Source organism: Lepus europaeus, chromosome 22 (genome assembly GCF_033115175.1).
Source record: "Lepus europaeus isolate LE1 chromosome 22, mLepTim1.pri, whole genome shotgun sequence".
In the NCBI taxonomy this organism is placed as follows: Eukaryota; Metazoa; Chordata; class Mammalia; order Lagomorpha; family Leporidae; genus Lepus; species Lepus europaeus.
Window position 1 is genome coordinate 13,269,170 of NC_084848.1, and position 25,131 is coordinate 13,294,300.

General features: G+C 42.4%; 2 protein-coding genes across 16 annotated transcripts in view; one reads left to right on the forward strand and one right to left on the reverse strand.

Annotated features, from left to right (window-relative positions):
• EML5 (EMAP like 5) overlaps positions 1 to 2,658 on the forward strand; it is a 171,413-nt gene extending 168,755 nt beyond the window's left edge. For all 7 annotated transcript variants that reach the window (XM_062181691.1, XM_062181692.1, XM_062181694.1 and 4 more), the window contains 4 exons: positions 811 to 914; positions 1,615 to 1,768; positions 2,259 to 2,359; positions 2,570 to 2,658. In XM_062181691.1, the coding sequence (XP_062037675.1) occupies positions 811 to 914; positions 1,615 to 1,768; positions 2,259 to 2,359; positions 2,570 to 2,606 (396 nt within the window). In that variant the 3' untranslated portion in view covers positions 2,607 to 2,658. The remainder of the gene's footprint in view (positions 1 to 810; positions 915 to 1,614; positions 1,769 to 2,258; positions 2,360 to 2,569) is intronic.
• Positions 2,659 to 5,690: 3,032 nt separating this feature from the next.
• ZC3H14 (zinc finger CCCH-type containing 14) overlaps positions 5,691 to 25,131 on the reverse strand; it is a 50,011-nt gene continuing 30,570 nt past the window's right edge. For 2 of the 9 annotated variants that reach the window (XM_062181703.1, XM_062181708.1), the window contains 8 exons: positions 20,335 to 20,409; positions 15,302 to 15,461; positions 14,298 to 14,530; positions 10,333 to 10,453; positions 9,512 to 9,648; positions 9,148 to 9,239; positions 6,886 to 6,992; positions 5,691 to 6,121 (listed from right to left, as the gene is read on the reverse strand). In XM_062181703.1, the coding sequence (XP_062037687.1) occupies positions 6,115 to 6,121; positions 6,886 to 6,992; positions 9,148 to 9,239; positions 9,512 to 9,648; positions 10,333 to 10,453; positions 14,298 to 14,530; positions 15,302 to 15,461; positions 20,335 to 20,409 (932 nt within the window). In that variant the 3' untranslated portion in view covers positions 5,691 to 6,114. The remainder of the gene's footprint in view (positions 6,122 to 6,885; positions 6,993 to 9,147; positions 9,240 to 9,511; positions 9,649 to 10,332; positions 10,454 to 14,297; positions 14,531 to 15,301; positions 15,462 to 20,334; positions 20,410 to 25,131) is intronic. The other 7 variants (XM_062181705.1, XM_062181707.1, XM_062181706.1 and 4 more) reach the window with 7 other exon arrangements.

The following is a 25,131-nucleotide window of genomic DNA, read 5'->3' on the forward strand; positions in this document are numbered from 1 at the left end:
TCTCCACTCAACCTCTCTACCTTTTTCTTTTTAATAAGTTTATTTGAAAGGTAGTTACAGAGAAAGGGAGAGATGGAGATCTTCCATCCACTGGTTCACTCCCCACTTCCCAAATGGCTGCACCAGCCAGATGGGGCCAGCTGAAGCCAGAGGCCTGGAACTCCATTTGGTCTCCTACATGGGTGGCAGGGGCCCACCAGCTGCTCTCTCAGGCACATTAGCAGGAAGCTGGATTAGAATCAGAGCTGCCAGGACTCAAACCAGCGTCCATTTAACCCACTGTGCCATAGTGCTGGGCCCCTTCCTCCACTTTTTCTGAGTTTTTTTGTTTTGTTTTTTGTTTGTTTTTTGACAGGCAGAGTGGACAGTGAGAGAGAGAGATAGAGAGAAAGGTCTTCCTTTGCTGTTGGTTCACCCTCCAATGGCCGCTGCGGTAGGCGCGCTGTGGCCGGCGCACCGCACTGATGATGGTAGGAGCCAGGTGCTTCTCCTGGTCTCCCATGGGGTGCAGGGCCCAAGGACCTGGGCCATCCTCCACTGCACTCCCAGGCCACAGCAGAGAGCTGGCCTGGAAGAGGGGCAATCAGGACAGAATCCGGCGCCCCGACCGGGACTAGAACCCGGTGTGCCGGCACTGCTAGGCGGAGGATTAGCCTGTTGAGCCACGGCGCCGGCCCTTTTCTAAGTTTTTGTAGTGATCTCTTTTGCATTCTTGATGTTAGACATGTAGTCAAGTAGAATTTGCACTTCTATAAACCCTTGTGGATTTTGCCTCTCACCTAATCCTTGTCCCATTTTAACATGATGAAGGTCTCCAGTGGCTGCTACAAACGGCATGTTTATGAAGTGCCTTCAGGAAAACCTCTTCTGGACCACGTGGCCATTGACAGGATTACATGGGCCACGTGGACTAGGTAAATACTTCATATGCTCAGAACTAGACTTTGAAGGTCAGAAAGTTGGGAAATCGTGATTTTAATGTTAAAATTCCACTATTCTTCCCTAGTGGGATGGTTTAAGTGTTTGTTACTGAACCTTGAGAATAATGAATGTTATTAAGTTTATGCCGGAACATATTTCCGTGCTTTTTATCGGTTTCCAGGATCTATCAAGTTCTCATAAAAAGCAGAAATTGAAGTTATAGCTTAAAAGATGCCCTATTTTCCTAAACACTAAATTTAGTAACAGGTAATATAATATATAGTGGGTGCTGTTAAGAAATGTATTCTCCAAGGAAGCTCTGAGAAATGATAGCTTATGAGTTTGTTAAAATTTGCTGGTTCTATGAATATCCATCTTTTTGAGTCAATGAAAACTGCCATTAAATTCCTATAGCGTATCACTTTTAATGTGAAAAACAGTTCAGTCAGCTTAAAGTAATGACTGAATTTTAAAAGGATAATCTAATATACAAACACTTGAAATCATAAAACTTCATTCTAAAAAGGTAGAAATTAACACAGTCAAAATTCAGGTGGGTCTCCAACTTGCCTTACCATAATTTACTTGTTGTATCCTAATAACACAAATCAGGAGAGATGAATTTACAAGAAACCAGTATTGTAAAGCTGCTTGTATGTGCTATGGTGGACTTCCTTTGTTCCTTCCCTCTAGTACTTTAGGAGATGAAGTTATGGGAATCTGGTCCAGACATACTGAGAAAGCTGACGTCACCTGTGCCTGTGTGTCTCACTCGGGAATCAGCCTTGTAACAGGGGATGACTTTGGCATGGTTAAATTATTTGACTTCCCATGTCCAGAAAAATTTGTAAGTTTGTGTTTTGTTAAGATCATTTTACTCCCAATTTAGATGGCCAATCACAAGTATTTTCCTTAACATGTTTGCCCTGGCTTGAAAAAGTTAATACTTTGTAATTCTAAAATTTTCTCCAAATCTCCTAAATACTATCCTGAAATAGAAGCTAGCAAACACAAACCTCTTCCCTCCCTCAATTCTATTTTAGGAAACTGTCTCAACAAAGCTGTGATTAGCTTTTCACCAAACCTACAATCATCACATTTCAAATACTTTTCCTCAGGCAAAAATTTTCCAAGGATCTGGAGACATCTGACTGCCCAAATAACCCGAATTGTTAAAGTTCAGATCCATTACTAACTCTGAAGCAACATTTACTGGCTGTGGTCCTAACTCCCTATTCTAACCATGGCTTATGCGATAGAAATGATGGTTCCTAATAAAAACCTTTGACTTTGAGAATGCAGCAAATGTCCTGAGCTTTGTCATTGTTTTTTTTTAGGCAAAGCACAAAAGGTTCTTGGGTCATTCGCCCCATGTGACAAATATTCGATTTACCAGTGGTGACCGACACGTTATTAGTGCTGGAGGTGATGACTGCAGGTCAGTAATTTTCTCAGCTCAAGACAAAAGAGTAGACTGTATTTTACTAGTTAACAAGGTAGCATAACTGATGGTTCCTTGGGGTCATGTACTTATACAAAGAATAAACAGGAAATATTTTACAAGACTCAAAAGCTCAACTGAAAATAGTAAACTTCTGAAAGTCTCAATGTAATTAAGCACCTGTAATTTTTTCCCCTCTGATTATAGTTTATTTGTCTGGAAATGTGTACATGCGCCTCACTGAAGACCTGGATGCTGAGAAGACCACACAAGATTAACATTAAAAGACCACAATTAAAGAAGAAAACCTAAAACCAAAACCTGCATTGCCAAGTGGTGCTAACCCAAGACTGTAACTGAGAGAATCATCAAAAGGGTCAAAGTTCACAATGTATGGTATGTGCGTTGCTAACTGTCCATAACCTGCACACTGCCAGAAAACGTATTTCAAGGAAGGACTGAATACTTGATAAAACCAGCCTCCCCCTCTCATGGGGAATGTGCAAAGTACTGAGGACACGGCATTCCTCAAAACGTGGATAGTTCTCATCTTTTTAGCACTTGTATTTTGTTTTCAACGTTCACTGAGGCAGTTTATCCTTGCACTTCCGAGAGGAAAGGAAAAGCCACCACCACCCTGAAGGATCGGTTTTAGAAAACAGGAGCTGGACACCAGTGTTCCTGGAGAACATGAAGTCCTTTGATAAAGGACACTTCCCTCCCTATGGTTCTGAATTGAGGCAGATTCCCAATCAGTAGTATGTGACCGTTGTATTTTCATTTTTCAGCTGTAAATTTTATGTTCAGAGGTCATCTCTGTAATTGAAGTTTTAAAACACGATTGTAGCTTCATTAATGGGAAAGTAGTTATGAATTATCATTTCCAATGGTGTACAGTTTTTTAAATGTTTTAGATAGCAGTAGTAACTACTGGAAGAAAATACTGTATATTTAATATAGTCTCTAACATATAAACATTTAACATGTAGAAACATTAAATTCACATTTGCAACACTATATAATTTAATAACTCTTGGAATCAAATTTTATAGTTTTTTAATATTGGGAAAATTTGTTTAGTTAGATGTATGTCACCCTATAGGCTATTTCCAAAATGAATGAATCCAGGTCCATTTGTAGACTGAATGAGAATTCCTTCTCGGTAGACGGGGACTGGATTTCTAGCTCGGTATCCTTTCCACGTGAAATGCTGCCAAAGATCAGCACTCAGCATTCAGGGGTGTGCTGCTGAGCCTCTCTGTAGTTCCCTGAAGACTGAAAACTGCACAGATGGATAGCTGAAGGTATATTTTTCTAAGTGTGGGAAAGTTGAAGATGCTCTACTGGTCCAATGGAATTTTAACTGTTAATTATCTTTGATAATAGATCCCCTCAGGTTTCTATAACCCTAGTTTGGCTTGACAAGATAAATGAAGATTCCTAACACTTTGTGTGTATACAAAAAAACAGAAAATACTAATTTTTTTTAAGAAAATACAAAATTTTACCACAGAAAGCCTAACGAGTGACTGAATCTGGTCAGTTTTAAAGCTCTGAATAGCTGTGTCTGAAAGGGGTTAAGCAACTTTAAGCCAAATGCCAGAATATATTAAATTTATAAAATATATGAACAAAGAAGCAGACAAAACACTGAACTCCCTGAACCACCTTTCCATAAAAATAAAAACACTCAGAAGTTTGAGCCACTGCAGTTTTTAAGTTTTCCTCTGTGGTGTTTCCAATTTCGACTTTCCATTTCTGTGCACTAAGAACTAAAACCATAGTAAATGGTATAGGATAAAACTGCTTCCACTGCAGTTTGTCCTTCCAAGTGGCCAACCTGATAAGTTCCAAGGAAAGATGGAGAAGCATGACCGGCCACACAGAACTTGCCCTATGTTTTTTTCTAACCCAGAGAATTATTTTTGTGTGCAGTATCGCAAGCTCCTAAATTCGTACCCCGAGAGTTCTGGCACCTTCATGCATTTATATACACACAACACCGAAGCACACCGCACACTCTGTTGGCAAACCATGCTCATACCCTTTTTTGTTAACGTTTTTTATGGTGGTTCATTTTAGACCAACTCACCCAACACAAGATTTTAATTACAGCGGTTGTGGGCAACTTAAAGACAAAACTCTTAAATGTGTTTCTGGGCAGTGTCTAACAGGAAAATTAATCAGATTTTAGCATGTTGTATCTTTACAGCGGGTGAAGTAAACCATTTAAGCCCTTGTTTCCCATTCATGTTCTATAGAATGGAACTATGAGAACGCAACTATATAGCATTTATAAAGTCTGTTTCCAGAAAATTTTAAAAATGCAATTTCTTCTTTGGAGATGCAAAGCATCCTAACAATGGAATGAATAAAATGCCTTAAATTCCAGGGAAAACTTTGAGGATAAAGTGGAATTGTCATTTCACTCAAGCCTACACTCTACAGCTTTATGCCCTTTGTGCTATATTTACTTTTCTGGTGTTTCAAGTCTTTGTTTTGGGATCAGCACAGCCAAGTGCAACTTACCAGATGGTTTAATGACTGGTTAAATTCTTTCTCCTCCCAATGGAAAAGCAATGGACACAACAGGAAGATGGCAGGCTTTATCATCTGAAACATGGACTTCACATGTGTGGGTTTAGTAGCCACCAGTATATGACTAAGCAAGTCAATCACCTATTTTTTTTTTTTTAATAGTTTAATTTGGTCCTGAAAATGTCTAATACTTTGTAACCTTTAATTTTAAAAATCACCGATACATCAAGTCTTTGAAATTGGTGATCCGTTTGTTAATTCTAAAGCATTTGACACTTCTTGCCTTAACAATTTTAAAAATCACATAGAAAAAACTCTAACACAGGCCAAAAGTTTCTTTTGATTTTTTGGTTTACCCATCTGATCTCTGTAATTATACGGTTCTGTCATTGAAAACATACTATTTAAATCTAGTTTTTACATTTCAAAAGTTATCTTCAATAGTACCTATATTTTCTGTGGTATTCTGAGAAGTTATTTTTCAGAATGTGAAATTTTATGTGTATTTATAATATTGTGTTTAAAGTCTGTTTTCTGATACCTTATGTATATACCTGTAAAAATTTTGTATAATTTTGTGATAATATAGTTCCCCAAAAAAATTATTTAAAAAGTGTATGTTAAATATATTTTAAGGAACTGATATTTTCTGCATTCCAACTATTTCCATCTTATATACCCATTTCACAGAATGCGAGAGAACTTAGGGACCATTTTACCAAAGTGGCACTCAATCCAAGAGGATGTACTATCTAAATTCATTTAAAAATTAAAAAGAATTGAATGATTTTAAACTGCCTCAGTAGTTTTGGCCACTCCTGTTCCCATGGTGGATTATGAACACTGTTATAAAACAGCAATTCAACTTTTAGAATAACTGCTCTTCATTCTCACTGCTTCTCTGTGTACACACAGCAATGGGGGTGCGGGGGCTTCAACTGTAGTACATTGCTGATACTTGAAACAGCACTATACAAACATGCCTGAAATGCTTTAAACCTTTCTTAGTGAAAACACCAGTAACAAAAAAACACCAAATGTTAAGACCACTTAATAACTCAAACTTGGAAAAATTAAGACACTTCAGATAGGCAATAAACGTCATATTATGAAAGCAATATATTCCAAGTTTCAAAGATCTGACAAGTTCTGTAGAATCTTTCAGCAGTAGATAGAAACTTTCAAATTGCATAATCTTCTGCCAAGTAGGACTGTCATTCACTGAAAAAAAAAAATTTAAATAATTGTTTTATATCCTCACATACCATATACCTCAGCTGTTCAGTATTTTTTAAACAATGAATATATGATCAGATTACAGTGTTAAATATTAATTTTTTAGGGGCCAGCGCTATGGCACAGTAGGTTAACCCTCTGCCTGCAGTGCTGGCATCCCATACAGGCACTGGTTCTAGTCTCGGCTGCTCCTCTTCCAATCCAGCTCTCTTCTATGGCCTGGGAAAGCAGTGGAAAATAGTCCAAGCACTTAGGGCCCTACACCCACACAGGAGACCTGGAAGAAGCTCCTGGCTTCGCATCAGCTCCGGCCATAGTAGCTGTTTGGGGAGTGAATCAGCAGATGGAAGACCTTCTCTTTGTCTCTACCATAAGCTTACAAAGCACACAGAAGCAATATATCAAATTTGTAGACCACACTAAAGTATACTGAAAATTTCTTTAAATATTTTACAATTATTAATAAAATTGATCTGGGACCTATAAATAGTATATATGAAACCCTGCTAGCCCTTGTATGTCTGCATATTATATAATGAGAAGTAAAATCTGATCTGGAATAGATCAAGGTTAAAAAAGAGTAATCACTGAATAAAATAAAATGTGGTCTCCACCGTAAATTATTTTGCTAAAGGAACTTTGTATAAACACAGGAAAAAAGTATCTAATTTCTTCCACATTTGTATACTTACAAGCTACATATTAGAAAAGTACTTGAAAAAGGCAGAAAAACTAATTTTAATCTTTACCTGGTTTGAGGCCGAATCCATTTCAAGGCATGTCGTGGTGGTACAGTAATGGTGGGATGGTAAAATGTGCAGTCTGGTCTCGTACACTGAGTGTTAAACCTACAATGCTGAACAGAACAGTGACTCAGCAGCACCTTCAGGCGAACATTAAGAGCTGACAGACACCCCCTCAACCACTAACAGGGTAAGAGATCCAGTCTATAAAATTCATTTTAATACTAATTAAGCCTTGAAAAATGAATCTCCCTTCAGACATGAAATCCTAGCCAAATAATCCAAAAAACAAAAATTAAGGAGGAAGGGCTGGTATTATGACACAGCAGATTAAGCTGCTACTTGTTATGCCAACATTCCACATCACAGTGCCAGTCTGAGTCCCAGCTGCTCCACTTTATTATGCCTGGGAAGGCAGCAGAGGACAGCCCAAGTGTGTGGGCTCTTGCCACCCAGATAGAGGAGAAGCAGATGGAGTTCCTGGCTCCTGGTTTCCACTTGGCCTATCTCTAGCCATTTCAGCCACTTGGGAGAGTGAAACAGTGGATGGAAGGTTTGTCTCTGTTACTCAAAAAAATAATCAGGCCGGCGCCGTGGCTCAACAGGCTAATCCTCCGCCTTGCGGCGCCGGCACACCGGGTTCTAGTCCCGGTAGGGGCACCGATCCTGTCCCGGTTGCCCCTCTTCCAGGCCAGCTCTCTGCTGTGGCCAGGGAGTGCAGTGGAGGATGGCCCAAGTGCTTGGGTTCTGCACCCCATGGGAGACCAGGATAAGCACCTGGCTCCTGCCATCGGAACAGCGCGGTGCGCCGGCCGCAGCGCGCTACCGCGGCGGCCATTGGAGGGTGAACCAACGGCAAAAGGAAGACCTTTCTCTCTGTCTCTCTCTCTGTCCACTCTGCCTGTCAAAAATGAAAAAAAAAAAAAAAAAAAAAAAAATCAGGCACCAGCACTGTGGTATAGCGGGTAAAGCTATTGTCTGCAGGGCTGGCATCCCATATGGGCACTGGTTGGTGTCCCAGGTACTCCACTTCCAATCCAGCTCTCTGCTATGGCCTAGGAAAAGGAGTAGAAAATGGCCCAAGTCCTTGGCCCCCTGCACCTTCGTGGGAGGGCCTAGAGGAAGCTCCTGGCTCCTGGCTTTGGATCAGCGCAGCTCTGGCAGTTGCCATGTAGGGAGTGAACCAGCGGATGGAAGGCCCTCCTCTCCCTCTGCCTCTAACACTGGCTTTCAAATAAATAAATCTTTTTAAAAAAATTAATACAGGCCGGCGCCGCGGCTCAATAGGCTAATCCTCCGCCTTGTGGTGCCAGCACACTGGGTTCTAGTCCCGGTCGGGGCGCCGGATTCTGTCCCGGTTGCCCCTCTTCCAGTCCAGCTCTCTGCTATGGCCAGGGAGTGCAGTGGAGGATGGCCCAAGTGCTTGGGCCCTGCACCCCATGGGAGACCAGGAGAAGCACCCGGCTCCTGCCTTCGGATCAGCGCGGTGTGCCGGCCACAGCGTGCCAGCCGCGGCAGCCATTGGAGGGTGAACCAACGGCAAAAGGAAGACCTTTCTCTCTCTCTCTCTCACTGTCCACTCTGCCTGTCAAAAAAAAAAAAAAAGAAAGAAAAAGAAAGAAAGAAAGAAAGAAAAAAAAATGAACAAATAGAGGAAACAGACAATACAAACTTGTACTCAATGCAGTAATCATCCCTACGCATCCTGCCCAGCATCCCTCACATGCACCCTGCCCTCATCTCCTCTACAGCAGGACAGGTGAAGGCCTTTCACACGGGCTGCAGGCTGTTCTTTCAGAAGAAGCATTCACTCTCAGCAGCTAAACAGCAGGAGATACAACAACCCATGTTTAGCACAGAGACAAAACCATCAGGACCTGTCTGGATGGTATGAAGCAGCACTATTGGACTTCACTTTGATTATGGCCTAATATTAAGAAACAAACACCCACACGTTCAGAGGCAGAAAAAATGAAAAATGTGACAAAGCTGTCCCCTCTCCCCTGAGCTTAGGACATGCACATAAAAGCCTTTCAGACAACTTAGCCTAAGGAGCCAGACCCAGGAGGTTGGGGCAGGCCTCAGGCAACAACTAGGAAACATCCTGAAGATCTAAAGATCATAAAATTAACTCTGAAAATAAAGAAGTCACTCTGGGGAGGGAGGGAAGGAAAAGGAGAAAGAAAAGGCAAGACATTCAATCTGCTAGTGATCATCAAGACAGTAAGTTACTGGTAAATTGATTTTGGGGAAAATAGAAGTTCTTACTTTTGGATGATAGAAGGGACATTCCATTTTTTTACAAGCCGGGAAGTAACGGCAGAGCTGACTACTAGAAGGTATTCCTGGTGTTGTAACTGCTAACAAAAATAAGAATGAACATTAATCAAATCTGTCTCAAAATCTTACATGCAGTCTACTGATGTGTTTATCAAGGTGGAAACCATTTTTAAATTAGGAATGGTGAGATGTATATATTCATTAGTCAAGATAAATACTTTTATAGAGTATGGTAAGATGGGCACATGTTTAGATTAACTGGTCCCATCAAAACTGTTTCTAAAATTACTCTTCTTCCATTTAGTCAGAAAAAAATACATCACCTGGATGTGGACGTGCGAGAGCCACTGACCTGGTTTTGGAGGCAGTGCTGGAATTCTTCTGTTCACGTGCGTGAAGGGACAATCTGGTTTAGTGCACTTTGCATCATATTTACAATTTGGATGAACAAATAAACACTTTTCAGCAAATTTACAGTTGGGGAAGGCTCTATGAAACAATAAAAGCACATTCACATTTAATCTCAATGCAGTGTTAGTTTTTTGTAAAGGAAATCCTTAGACCCCATCACAATTTGTTTTAAGAGCTACAGAATTAACAGGGAAGCAAACAAAAGAATACTCCATTTTTAAATGAGGCCAGATATCAAAACAGGATACAAACTGTCTTGAAAGCTGGGTAACAAATAGGTTTTTGACTCAGACCAAGTCACCATGAAAGCTTTTACTATGGCAAGAACCCCACCACTTACTCGAAAAGTACGGTCCAAATACTTGTATTTTGTAAATTTTATGGTAAGGACATGCGTGCAAGGCACATGCTACAAAAACTGAACCGGGGGCCCACATCATGATGCAGTGGGTTAAGCTACAACTTGCAGTATAGCTCGCCAGCAGACTCCTGCTACCCAAGGCATTTATACCTATCTCCTTAAACGTACAAAAAATTACATACCTATATCCTTAAATGTACAAAAACCTCAGGGAAACCCAGATAGTTTTCAATATGTCACAGGTCCAAAGCACACACACAGATACACAGGTACGCTGCTCAGGGGAGCACAGCAGGAAGGGCCGACACACTTAGTTATGAACCTCAAACTGGTCCACAGCAAAGACCCCTATACGAGACAGAAACAAAAGTGCACAGCAGGTGCTGCGCACTGAGACTCACTTGCAGGGTGACACCGGATGGTGGTACGCACACTCATCCCCGTTTTTACACGCTGGCCAGTACTTGCACCGCTCCAAGAGCTTCTCTGGTTTCTGTGCCACACTCAGCTCACTCATCTCAGCTATAAAGGGAAAGGAGGGAAAGCATCTCATTAGTGAGGATCAATTCAGTACATGGAACCTTTACCTCATAACTGTCACCCCACTCTAGGGTCTTAGGTCATTTAAAACATAGGACCCCCAAATAATCTGATTGACCCTGGTCACAAAAATCCTCTAAAAGATTACCAGGAAAGAGACCCCAATTCTCCATGTGAAAACAGAAGTGAACTTTGATCCTACCAAAGTCTTCACCAAAATTCCTAACTCAACAGTATTTCAGAATCAAAGTAAATATAAAAGAGAAGGAAGGATGTCAGTTGGCAGCCAATAAAAATTAAATGGAAACTGAAAACACAAGTAAGGGAGGGAACGTGAAAGGTAAATCTCATATCCAATAAGAATTATTCCTACTCACTGAGGTTTATTTAGTTAATTCAGGTGCTAAACTCACACTGATGTCTAAAAAGAGAGGAAAACATTTTTGCCTAAAATAGATCACAAATGCTACTAAGAGGCCAGGCAAATCAGAGCAGAACCGCCTGGGTGGAAGACAACAGATGGCAGAGAGGGACCGGTCGGGAAGCACCCTGAAACCCAGGGCACGCTCCACTGCAGAGCTCACTGCCACTCGACTTCTATGTCACGCCCAATCAGAGCATCAGCTACTGACATGGCAAAGTAGGACCTGTGTTGCCATATTTCCTCCTGTTCCAATAGGCCAAAAATCTAACTTTCCGTAAATTTTAAATATAGGCAGTTGTTGTAAATCAACACTGAATAACACAAAATCATACCTGCCACATTCTAGCCTGAGACCACCTAGCCAAAAAAAAACACCACACACACGCACACAGATAAGCACCATGGGATCATAGGTATTTTGTTGCAGTTCACCTTTATGTCTATGAAAGTATCAATTAACTAAATTCCTCTAGTCCCCTCCGCCAGAGGCCAGACACTTGAAATACGGCTCTGCTACTCGGTAACTTGGCTGGACACTTAGGGCATGTGTTACCTCTGAACTTCAGTTTCCTCATCTACAAAGAAAACAATGTCTTCCTTCCAGTATGACTAACTGGAAAAAAGAAGGAAAAATAGGCAACCAGCTGTAACCTAACTTATTCTTCCACTGACCCCGCCTCTGTCCTTGGCACACAAGTCCAGTCTGACAGCCCAAAAAGAAGCATCTTCAAATTTATTTTACCTCTAGGACAGTATTCTTAGTTCAAATGTTTCCTATTAAAAGTTTTAAGAGGTAGGGCTGGCGCCGTGGCTCAACAGGCTAATCCTCCGCCTTGCGGCGCCGGCACACCGGGTTCTAGTCCCGGTCGGGGCACCGATCCTGTCCCGGATGCCCCTCTTCCAGGCCAGCTCTCTGCTGTGGCCAGGGAGTGCAGTGGAGGATGACCCAGGTCCTTGGGCCCTGCACCCCATGGGAGACCAGGAGAAGCACCTGGCTCCTGCCTTCGGATCAGCGCGGTGCGCCGGCCGCAGCGTGCCAGCCGCGGTGGCCATTGGAGGGTGAACCAACGGCAAAAAGGAAGACCTTTCTCTCTGTCTCTCACTGTCCACTCTGCCTGTCAAAAAAAAAAAAAGTTTTAAGAGGTAAATTCACTTTTAATTGAAAGCTATAAAAATCCATGCTGCCATGTAACAATGACCAGCAGCTGTGCTTCTCAGTATGCTTGAAATATCAAAACCAACCAAATGCAATTACAGACTTTCAAACTCCCTGCTTGGAGGGGAAGAGGAAGAGTGCAGTTCACTCAGTGCTCTCTGCTACAAAGTTTCACCTCCAGCAGCCACCTGCCCCACCACTCCCCAGCAGTCTGCATCATGGCCACCCCCCACGCCCCTACCCCCTGCATGTGAGTATTCAAGACAAGGCTTTTGACTAACATGTTACTGACAATGTCAGTGCTACCACATATATGCCAATAAAATCCAACATGGACATCTGCATTTGAATAAATTATACATTGAGACCAAATTTTAAGCTACCAAATTAAAAACTCAAAAGTAGTAAAAAATAGAATTTCCTCTTGTTTTAAACAAAGGAAATCTGCACTACTTGACTACTGCAGTTTCTTTACTATGTGACTACTTTAAAATGGTTCTGGGAGATAGGATCAGATTTTCAACCCCCTCCATTAATCATCAAGACCTCCAGCAGGCAAAGCAGTCAAAGATTACAGTGTTACTTCTTCACTAACCCTTATTTCCCCCCAAAGGTTATTGTATTTTTTGCAATTAAAGACTGTATTCAGCACATTTTCATCTCTCTGCCAAGAGGATTGCTTGGTGAAAATCTCAAAATTCACTTTTGCTTTTTCCTTTGAACCCATTCATTTTTAAGATCCACTAATTCTGAGGGCAGGCGATGAGGTCTAGTGGGTGAAGCTGCCGCCTGTGACAGCAGCATCCCATGTTGGCACTGGTTCATGTCCCAGCTGCTCCATTTTTGATCCAGTTCCCCACTAAGGGTCTGGGGAATATTTGTAACCCTGCACCCACTTGGGGGAAGCATGAAGCTCCTGGCTTTGGCCATTTGAGGAGTGAACCAGCAGATGGAAGATCTGTCTTTTCCTCTTTCTTTCAAGATAAATAAATAAATCTTTCAGGAAAAAAAAAAAAAAAACACACACAGTACTTCTGTCAATCAAGAGATATTAGAAGACATGGGGGGCCACCGCTGTGGCCTAGTGGGTAAAGCTGCTGCCTACAGTGCTGGCATCCCATATGGGCACCAACTCGAGACCCAGCTGCTCCACTTCCCATCCAGCTCTCTGCTATGGCCTGGGAGGACAGTAGAAGATGGCCCAAGTCCTTGGGCAGCTACGCCCGTGTGGGAGATCCGGAGGAAGCTCCTGGCTTTGGATCTGTGCAGCTCTGGCTGTTGTGACCAACTGGGGAGTGAACCAGCAGACAGAAGACCTGTAACTCTCTCTCTGCCCCTCCTTCTCTATGTAACTCTTTCAAATAAATAAATCAATCTTAAAAAAAAAAAGGCATGGGGAGCAAGGTCGTCATTCCTACCGTGAACATTAGATAGCAGCTGCCACCGGCACTCAGAAAAGCAGCAGAGCTAAGATGCACCTGCCTCAAAGCACGGCACTGTCAAGCTCTGCCAAATACTGCTCTCCAGTACTGAACAGGTCTTCTCTATACCTCCTAGAAATAGCCTGACAGACGAGGGGATAAGGTTCGTTGAGGTGAAAATAGCACCAAAATACAAATTAGGGGCAGTCATTAAATCCGACAATTGAGATGCCCACATCCCATAGCAGAGTGCTTGGGGTCCAACCAGAGCGCCAGCTTCTAGTTCCAGCTTCCTATTAATGTATGCCCTGAGGGGAGAGAGCAGGGGCAGTGGCGATGGTTCACAGTAGCTGTGTTCCTGTCCCCCAAATGGGCGACCTTGATTGAGTGCCTGACTATGTGGCAGCCACTGCAGGCATTTGGGGAGTTGTTTCTCACTGGCTCAAATAAAAAAAAAATAAAAACATGAACTTTTCTCTCTTATAAAAGAACTGCCAGTACACGAGGAAAGTGAGAGTATAGTTTCTAAAGGAAACAAAAAAGGTAAGCAAGAACAATAGTTCATTCTTTAACATATATAATCAAGAGGTGTTTTTAGCTTCCATGGCTGACTTCCATTTTAGCAAAGGAGTTAACAGCCCACCTACAAAACACACAGGAGAACAGTCTAAACGTTAAGCATTTTTGTCTGTAAAAAGAAAATTGGCCATTACTGTGTAAAAGCAAGGCCTCCAATCAATATGCATTCAAGGCAGAGAAACAAGTCAGAGATTCTCTTCCCAGGAACAGCACCCTGAGAAGGGCCCGTCTGAGCTCTCAACACACCGTTGGCAAAGCTACCATCTGGGTCATCAAGCTGCCTGCTCATCAACTGCAACTGCTGTGGGTGGAGGAGACCTCTGAGTCCCTGGTGTGAGGCTGCAGTTTGGTTTACAGGTTTCACTCCTTCAAAGCACATGTCCTCCTCTTGATCTGACATGTATCCTGGGGGGCTGGGGACACCATCCAGCGTCACTATAAACTTGGGACTTGCAGGTTTATCTGGTTGTACAAGATCTCTGCCAGACAGATAAGAAACACCATAGAATTAGGGAAACAAACACGGAATGCTGAGTTTCCTAAAGTGCTCCTCAGCAGAACTACCACTCCCTCGCTCTGTGTTTAGTTCAGTTAGGAAATTAAAACAAAAACAAAAACAAAACAAAACAAAAAAACCAACTTGGTAGACTTCCAGGTACAGTGTTAATGGATTCTTCACATGAGGCCATGGCCAACCACCAGCAACCCTCCATCCTGTGCTTACTAAAGACAATCTTCCCTCCACCCTGACCCCCACTGTCCATCTGATCCTCATAGGGTCAACATGGAAATAAAACACTACCACTGATGCTCAGAACACAATTTTAGGTAGTCTTATGTTTATTATCTATAAATCTGTTCCCTTACAGCACAATTACTCTGTTTTCTGAGTGAAGAATCACCCAAACCCCCACCTGCTGACTCTAGATTTCTTGATTTTGGTATCCTGGCTTTTAGAATCTCATTTACTGGATATGTGTAAAGTTAAGAATCTTATTAATGGGGTTATATCACACAGTGAGTTTTTGTTTGTAAGTTAATGGATTTCTGAGCAAGAAAGATGAACCAAAATTCTTGAAAACTGAATCTGGCTATAACTCTTCCTGGCCTAGCTATTCAATTAATAAAAGCACTCTACACTAGGGGCTAGGGCTGGGGCTGGGGCAGAGAGGAGGGGAGCTGGGAACTAATGGTTAACCTGCTCTATCTAATCACATAAATTAGCTACACAAGAAAAAGAAACCATCTACCGTGTCTGCATAAGGTGTCCTGAAAGTACCCGAAGGGTATCTGCAGTCTTCATCCCCGACTCTTGGTTTGGTGCCACTACTATTTCCTCAGACAGCTTTGGCTTCTTCAGAATAAATGATCTTGTGTCTGCATGGACCATGGATTCCATGTCATAGTAATCTGAGCCAAAAAAATTGGCCACAAATGTTTACTTTTGAATATACCTTGCATTCCCAACATCACACATGTGAGAAGAATGTCAATCTTTTATATACTCATACAAAAGAAAAACACAACTGGTTCTACTCAGAAATAGGGCTGCAATTCTATTTCAGCCATCCTGTCATAGTCCTTAAGTGTCTCAATGGTACAAATGATTCTAATGACTACTACTGGCCACAGAAGAAAGTTCCCATGAGGCACCTACTAGTCTATTAACCATATACACTTAACAGCACAATGGTCTTTTTTAAAAGAACTATAGAGTCCTAATGCTCCCAGATTATGATGGACAGACTAAGGAACTTTTCTAAAATCTGTAGTTGTCTAGCACAGCAAAACTTACAGAGGAATATGTTCTAAAGAAAAGAATTCAGCTGGTGTAATTCCTACATAGTTGTAGATAAAGGACTATTTTGAAAGGGAATTTTAAGATGGACATTTAAGACTTACCCCATGTACAATACAACTAAACGTAACTACTTTGCAAACAGGCTGAGCCCTTTATCCCATAAGGAACATGGTGATTTTTCTCAAGATGCCATCAACTGACTAAAGTTAATACACTTTGTTTAAAGCTAAGACAGAAATAGCAGGGACTAAAATCACAGGCTATTCATTCATGCCCATTCACAGAACAGAACAAATATTTACCAAACAACTACCACTACTGTACTAGGTACACAGAACAGAAAAATAGACACATCCAAATTCCAGCACAGCATCACCCAAAGGTGATCCAAAAGGGAAGTGAACAAGGCGTTGGGAGAATACAAAGCAACCTACTCTAGCTGGGGATCAAGGAAAAGCTTACCAAGGATAAGTATTTCAAGCGAGTATTAAAGAGCACGAATAAACCGGGGGTAGTGAGCGTGCTCCAGAGAAGAAAATGAGGGCAGAACGTCATGGACAAGGCACTAGGCCTGTGAGAAAAAGGAAGCAATGTGGTAAGGCTGCAAGGATGCACAGTCTGGGCCAGCAGGTGAGGGGCAAGGAAAGCTGAAGTGCAGAATAAAGAATCTTGTCTGTCTCAACAATCTGGATTCTGGTCTAGAAGTAGTTAGAAACCAAGAGAGATTCCTAAGCAGGGAAGTGAAAAGATCCAAATGATTTTAGAAACACAATGTTAAGAAAGGTCTCCCAGACTTCAGTAATGAGGCTTTCATTACCCAGGACACTGAGGCTTCTGAGCTAAAACATTCTCCCGTCCTTTGTCCGACTCCAACACATCCAAGGTAAGATGACACCCACACTCCCCCACAGCAGCGCCATTTCTGCCACCATCCCTGGCAAGGGCAGTACAGATGCAAAGGGAAACAGAAATGGAGTGCGAACAGGAACAAGGGAAAACTGAGACAGGAAACACAGGAAAAGAGATAGAGAAGGTTTAGAAAAGGGCAAAGACAAATGTCCATTTCTCATGTATTCCGTTTCAACTCTGTCGGCTCTCACATGTGTTTAGAGGATACAAATTCAGATCTGACTGACAGGAAGGGGAGAGAAATACGCAGAGTGAAACTGAAGGTGAAATAAGAGTTTGCACAGTCTAAGCAGCAGTGGTTTCCTACTATGCCACACAGAATTTTCTCACACAGAAATTTCTGAAATCCATGTGAGTATGTGTGTGCATTTTCCATGAGCTTTCTGAGGGCTCTGTAGATGCAATAATTAATACTGAGAGGGCTGACGAGACATAGCAGGTAAAGCTGCCGCATGTATCCAACATGGGCACATGTTCAAGTTCTGGCTGCTCCACTTCCAACCCAGCTCCCTGCTAATAGCCTGGAAAAAGCAGCGGAGGATGACCCAAATGTTGGGGACCCTGCGACCCATGTGGGAAACCCAGAAGAAGATCCTTGCTTCGGCCTGGCCCAGCCCCAGATGTTACAGCCATCTGGAGAGTGAATCTGCAAATGGAAGATCTCTGTCTCTTCTCTTTCTGTAACTTTGACTTTCAAATAAATAATTCTTTGTTGTTGTTGTTGTTGTTTTTCCTTTTTTAAGACATCCATTTATTTGAGAGAATTAGAGAGAGGGAGACACAGAGATAGTAATCTTCCAGCTGCCGGTTCACTCTGCAAATGTCTACAATGCCCAAGGCTGGGACAGGCCGAAGCCAGGAGCTTCATCTGGGTCTCCCACATGTGTGCAGGAGCCCATGGACCTGGACCATCTTTCACTGGTTTCCGGGGCACATCAATAGGGAGCTGAATTGGAAGTGCAGCAGCCAGGACTTGAACCGATAACCACACAGGATGCTGACACTGCAGATGGTAGCTTAACCCGTTGCATCACAGTGCCGATCCAATAAATCTTAGGAAAAAAAAACACACTGAGGCAGGACCTTGGGAGAGTTGGCATTTTAAGGGACAATCAACGAAAGGAACTGAAAGGAAAATGAAAAGGAATGAGAATACAAAGTCCTGGAAACCAAAAGATCAAAGGCTGCAGGAAACAGGAATGCAGGTCACCCACTACAAAGCTGAGCAGAGTGCACATGAAAACAGTTTTCTGTTGTCCACCTCTGCAAGCTTATTTTAACACTGGCAGCCTGGGTCCCATGGAGGCCAGACATGGGAGCGGGAGGAACAACCTATAGCAAGACACCAGCTGGACTTGCACACTCACTTTTTACTCTCTCTTGAACCTCCAAGAAAAAGTCATAAACATTTTTTAAACACACACAGAGAGAATAACTGTAAAAGGAAAAGAAACCATATTTTCAAAGTAGAAAACAGATGAGTAGGAACTCAGCAGATCTACATTGGCTGAATTCTAAGCTAATAATGAAGAATCAAATTTAGATCCTCCGGATTCACCAAAGATTGAGGAACTGGCAGCACAGGGTACATGGGAAGAGATGGGAGAGAAGGCAAGGCAAAAGAGCAGCACACCAAGGGTCCCTTCTGAAGCAGCTAGTTCTTCCTCAATTCAAACTCCACAATCTTTTTAATCTTGCTCCTTACCACAAGTGTCTCCTTTCGCCTCAGTGCTGAAGACGGTAGCCTGACTGGAGCCATGCTTTCCCAGGGGTACCCAGCCTAGCCAGGAAGCGTCAGGTCTCTGATGAAACATGCTATAACAAGACAGCCCATGTGTACTATGAAAGGGTGCCTTAAAGCAGTCAGATTTCCTGATCACCTTTCTCCATTTCATACATTCTCTTGTGGAGAAAGTGCAGCTTTACTCTTGAGACACCACTGCACATAAGCCAAATGGAAAGAAAAAGAAGTTCCTACTGAAAACAGGGTGGGAGGTGTCAGATAACAACGGGGTAAAGATTAACGTTGAGGTACTGCCCTACCCCAGGCTTCCTTCCCCACACAGCTCCCAGAACTCTGGCAACCAGGACATTACTTATAAGGTCTTTCTTGGAGAAACTGACCAGCCAAAGGACCTAAAGGCACCGACATCAAGGTGGCCCTGAGGAGATGAACAAGACTGTCACTTCCCCCATGGTATCTCCACTCAAGATAAAGTCAGGAAGTCCCTGGGCCCCAGCTCACCATCCCAGAATGCCACCACCTCTTTAGTGCTCCATTCTGACACATGGCACAACCAAGGATTCCCAAACATTTTGAGGACAGCCCCTATCATGAAAGACAATCAGATCAAGCAACGTGGAAACAAAAACACCAAGGTAGGAAAGGGAAAAAAATGGCAAAAAAAATCCTTTAATGTCCTCAGAAGAAAAAGTACTGCATACATAAAGTCAACAAGTTAAAAAAAAAAAACCATGCAAAAACAAAATGGTTCTCAGATATAAAAAAGTTGACAGGAGGGAAGTTAGGGGCTGTGATGACTCAAAAGCCTCAATGCTTCGAACTACGTGTACATCATGGATAAAGACAAAAACTAAAGCATAAAGAAGAAAACTGCACAAGCTGACATACACAAGCTGCCAAACGTCTTGAAAAATAAAATACTCTTAAACAAGAAAGCAAGATGGAATGCTGGAAGATGAGAGGGCAAAAGCAAGGATGGAGAACATCTAGACACCTTGAAGAGGAAGGAGCCAGGAAAGGCAGAGACTAAAGCTGAGATCTATGGCAGCTCAATCAGGTTCATCAACTGTGCAGGATCTGGCCTCTGGGTGCTGGCAACCACAGAGAAGACAAGCACAGCTTTCTGAGACAGAATCCTGAGGAAGTGTCAAGGAACACAGTCACTGACTGTGGAATCCCGAGGGAAGAAGATTCAGAAAAGGGCTTAGTGGGGTGGGGGGGTGGGGGTGTTTTAAGGGACCAGACCTCCCAACTACAAGCAAGCTGAGGGGAAACACAGGGGAAAAGAAGATTCCAGGAATCCAATGCTCCATGCTGATTCTGCATCATCTGCCAGAGACGGAGCAGGCAGCAGACAGCAGCTGGCACCAAGAACACAGAGACAAACAAGGCCCTAGCCCCTGTCCTGAAGCACCCATAGTATGCATGTCTACATGCGGAGAGTTGCCTTGGCAATAAGATTCTAAAGGGAAGTAAAAACAAAGGGCTGAATAGAAGATACCAAAGCAGCTCAGAGCAATGGTGAAAGTTGGACAGAGATGGAGAAGAAGTAGGGACTCGAGCTTTCCCTAGCAAGTGAGTGGCCCATTAAGTGCCAAGAACTCAGGTGGAATGGCATGACAAAAAGATTCTGATTAACAAAAAAACAACAAAAGCACACAATATGAAGAAAATGCAGGTCTTATCTCTTGGCCCTAAAATATTTTCATACATCTAAATACAGCATCTTAGGGCAGAATCTAAGAGACACCACATATGAGGTGAAAGGAATGGAAATGGCAACTCAAAATTGCTAGAATGCAGTAAAAAATTAAATTCAAATTACTAACCTTGACTAATCTGCAGGGTTTCCGCCATTGCTGGGTCAATCTGCAGGCGGGACAGTAACTGCCTCTGTTGAGTTCCTGGAACAGAATTTTAAACTTCACTAAGCTTAGAGCCAACACCACCAGCATAGTGTGATGGGACAGAGCTGCATCTTTCTGAAGACACAGAGCCCTGACTGTTAACTGTCACAAAACAGATACAAAAATACTTAAATCCCAAAGTGCTCCTTCTGTGTTCTTAAAGGAAAAGTGTAAAAATAACTTGAAGTTTCAACAATTTAACAATTACAGACCAATGGGATATCCTATATAACAAAAGCTATACTCAGGAGTTTTACCAAAAATGGAGATACAGAATTTTTCATTTTCCCTCTGTAAGGAGGCCAGTTTTCTTGGACTGGAGATAAAACCTGTAGAGGAAGTAAAGGTAAAAATGTGCAAGAGCCAGAGGGAGATACCTTGCGGAGGGAACAGCAACTCTGACCACCTAAGACTGGCCCTAGCCAAATGCATCATACACAGAGCATCCCCTCTCATCACCCGGACTCTCACCTAACAACTCACTCTTACGTCCTGGGCAATGACAACAAAACATACTGGAACTGGAGAACAAAACACTCCAGTTATTTGGGTATGGAGTTCCCAAAAGATAAACTGTGGCTTTGGATAGATGGAAAAATAACTTAACAAATATGACATTCAAAAGGTCTATAGAGTCAGGGCTGGCAAGTATAGCTGCCACCTGCCAGTGCTGGCATCCCATATGAGCATCGGTTCAAGTCCTGGCTGCTCCACTTCTGATTCAGCTCCCTGCTCATGCACCTGGGAAAGCAGTGAAGGATGGCGCAGGTCCTTGGGCCCCTGCACCCAGGTGAAACCCAGAAGCAGCTTCAGGCTCCTGACTTCGGCTGGCCCAGCCCCAACTGCTGAGGCCATTTGGGAAGTGAATCAGCAGATAGAAGCTTACTGTCTCTCTCCCTCTCCTAACTCTGCCTTTCAAGTAAATAAAAAAAAATCTTTAGGGGCCAGCGCTGTGCGGTAGTGGGTTAAGGCTCAGGCCTGCAGCACCAGCATCCCACGTGAGCATCAGTTCAAGTCCTGACAGCTTCTCTTCCGATCCAGCTCCTGCTAGTGAGCCTGGGAAAGTAGTGGAGGATGGTCCAAGTTCTTGGGCCCCTGCACCCACGTGGGAGACTTAGAAAAAGCTCCTGACTCCTGCTTTCAGCTCAGCTCAGCTCCAGCCATAGCAGACATTTGGGAAGTGAACCAAGTATGAAAGCAGATGGAAGACACCTCTCTAATTCTTTCAAATAGATAAAATAAATCTTTAAAAAGGAGAAAAATAGGCTGGCGCCGCGGCTCACTTGGCTAATCCTCCAACTGTGGCGCCAGCACCCCAGGTTCTAGTCCTGGACTGGGCACCAGATTCTGTCCCGGTTGCTCCTCTTTCAGTCCAGCTCTCTGCTGTGGCCCGGGAGGGCAGAGGAGGATGGCCAAGTGCTTGGGCCCTGCACCCGCATGGGAGACCAGGAGGAAGCACCTATCTCCTGGCTTCGAATCAGCGTGGTGCACCAGCCGCGGCGACCATTGGAGGGTGAACCAACAGTAAAGGAAGACCTTTCTCTCTGTCTCTCTCACTGTCCACTCTGCTTGTCAAAAAAAAAAAAAGTCATAAGGGAAGATGACATGGCGCAGCAGGTTAAGCCACCTCTTGGCATGCCTGTATCCTGTATCAAATGCCAGCTGCTCCCCTTCTGATCCAGTTCCCTGCTAATGTGCCTGAGAAGCAACAGATGATGGTACAAGCACTTGAATTCCTATCACCCACATGGGAGACTACGATGGAGTTCCTTGTTCCTGGCTTTGACCTGGCCTAGTCTCAGCTGTTGCTAACACTTGGGAAGTGAACCAGCAGATCAAAGATTTGTCTCTCCCTCTTATCACTCTTTCAAATAAATAAATAAATCTTTTAAAGAAATAATTTCACATAAAAATTTGTTAAGAGGATAGTTCTCTCACATTTCAAGTTTTGTTTTATTCTTCTACATTTGATTATCTTCTCATTACACCATTTTAGAGAACTCCAACAAAAAGGCCGTTATTCTGATACATCCTAGGCTTCTCAAGTAAATGATGCAGAGTCCAAATCTGTTACTAAAGGTCCAGGAAAAATTCAACAATGACTTTTTGCCTCCACAAAGGAGCTACAGGCAAGATCTACGGAAAGACACAGTTTAAATGATGGGCCTTAGAGGACACTGAATACTGAGAGTTTACCTTTCTCAAAGTTCCTAAGGAAGCCAATTATTTTTACATCAGTAGTCCTTGACAGTGATTCAAAGTCGACTTCATTGTGAAGATCTTCCAACTCTCTGTTGCATTCAGATGTTGATGCTGAATACTCATTCATTTTAACCTCTAAAGATGAAATTTTTGCTTCATTCTGTGACACTCTAACACTGAGATCAAAAAGATTCGCTTCCACTGTCAAAATTGCGGCTTTCATTCCTTTAATTTCATTGATATCAGTAGATATTTTCCTTAAAAGGTGGGAAATATCACCTAGCTCACTTAGTGTACAAGAGGAACTTGTTACAGAACCCAAATCAACTGGCTCTGGTGAGAGGAAAATTGGTAGAGACGGCGACAGAAATCTTGACATTTTCATAAAATCCTTTGTCGCTTAATATCAGGTAATTTTTCATTCACAGTCCATTAAATTGTTTTACCAAAAGCAAAAACAATGATCAAACTGCTACCTTAGCAAGTATTAAGAGTGAATATTTTAAAACCCATACTTGAAAAAGAGTTGTACATTTCTAGAGTAAGAGCTCAAAGTATATGTAAAAATGTTAAACACACCAGAGCAATTTTCTCTTCCCTATAACTAAGAAGCCCTAATATGTAACCCTTTGTATCCTCGTTAGCCCCACTTACAACTCCTCTCCAAATAAACCTTATTATTACATACAAAGTAATCCTGGCTTCTGATTGGCCGAAAAGAAACATGTCCTACACAAAGAATTTTCTATTATTTACTGCACATGACAGAAAGCCACTGAAGAGCTGCACCACAAAATAAGCAATGTAACACTGAGTGCCTCACATCTGAGTGGCGTCAGATTATTCTCAAGTATTTGTCTTAGTTTCATTTCTCCTTAAAAATAATATGACAGTATTGTATTGGCATTTCCTTTGTAGGAAGGGGGCAGAAGAGGCAAATAGATTCCAAATCACAGACAAATCTGTTAAACAATATACATGGTAGTGAATCCCTGAGGCCAACATTGTGGCACAGCAGGTGTTCCACTTCCTATCCGGCACCCTGTTAATGTATCTGGGAGGGCAAAAGAGGATGGCCCAAGTATTTGGCCCCCTGCCACCTACGTGAGACACTCGGATGGAGTTCCAGGCTCCTGGCCAGTGCGGCCATTTGAGTAGTAAATCAGCAGATAAAAGAACTGTGTCTCTCTATACAGCTGTCTTTCAAATAAATAATCTTAAAAAAGAGGAATTCAACTGCACTAATATGATATAAAGCTGAAGATGTAGAACTCATACTTGATTTGTTATTAGAATATTAAATATGTGATTCTCAAATATTTCGTTTCTTTTCAATTTTGATAGTGTCCTTCAGGTTTTTCATTTTGATGAAGTCCGACTACATATTTTTTGGTTGCTTGTGCCTTTGGTGTCTTATTTGAGAAACCATTCCCCAATCCAAGGTCATGCAGATTTTTTTCCCCCAGAGTTCTATAGTTTCAGCACTTATATGCAATACCAGTCTTTGTGCTACAGTTTTTACTAAATTTTGTAAGAGAGATATATAACCCAGTATTATTATTCTTCAATAGTTTTGGCTATACTGAGCCCCTTTTTCTTTCTGTATCAATTTTAGGATCAGCTTGCCAATTTCTGCAAAAATGCCACCTGAGATTTCAATAGAGATTGAGTTGAACCTGTAAGAGCCATTTGGTGACAAGTACCATTTTTAACAGTGTTTTTTTTTTGGGTGTTTTTTTTTGTTTTTTTTTTTTTTTTTTTTTAAAAAAGGCTTACAATTTGTTAATAGAAAAAGTCATTCCTTGGCCCCAGTTTGAGCAAAGTTGTTTTCATGTTCCAAACAAAACAAGTAAGCTATACGGCATATATGAGGATGCAAGTTGGTGGACACCATTCACCACAGCTTTTTCAAAAGAATTCTTATAAAGCAATATAGACTTTGGTTTCCCAAACAGATTTCACTCACAACAATCCAATAAAAAACTGAGTGGTTGGGGAGGGCATTGTGGCTCAGCAGATTAAGCATCCACCTGTGATGTGTCAGCTTCCCATATGGGCACCAGTTTGAGACCCAGCTTAGGATCCAGCTCCCTGCTCATGCACCTCGGAAAGGAGAGGAGAAAGCCCAAATGCTTGGGCCCCTGCATCCTTGTGAGATACCTGGAAGAAGCTATGGGCTCCTGGCTTTGTTCTGGCCCAGCCCCAGCTGTTGCAGCCATTTGGGGAATGAACCACACTCTCTAACTCTGCTATTAAAAAAAAAAAAAAAAAAACTAAACTAAGTGGTTTAATTTATGTAAGAATCTATTTCTCAGCCGGCGCCGTGGCTCACTAGGCTAATCCTCCGCCTTGCGGCGCCAGCACACCAGGTTCTAGTCCCAGTCAGGAAGAAAGGAAGACCTTTCTCTTTCTCTCTGTCTCTCTCTCTCACTGTCCACTCTGCCTGTCCAAAAAAAAAAAAAAAAAAAAAAGAGTTAGGGAGAAAACAGCAGAGGAAACTCTATCCAAATTACAGGG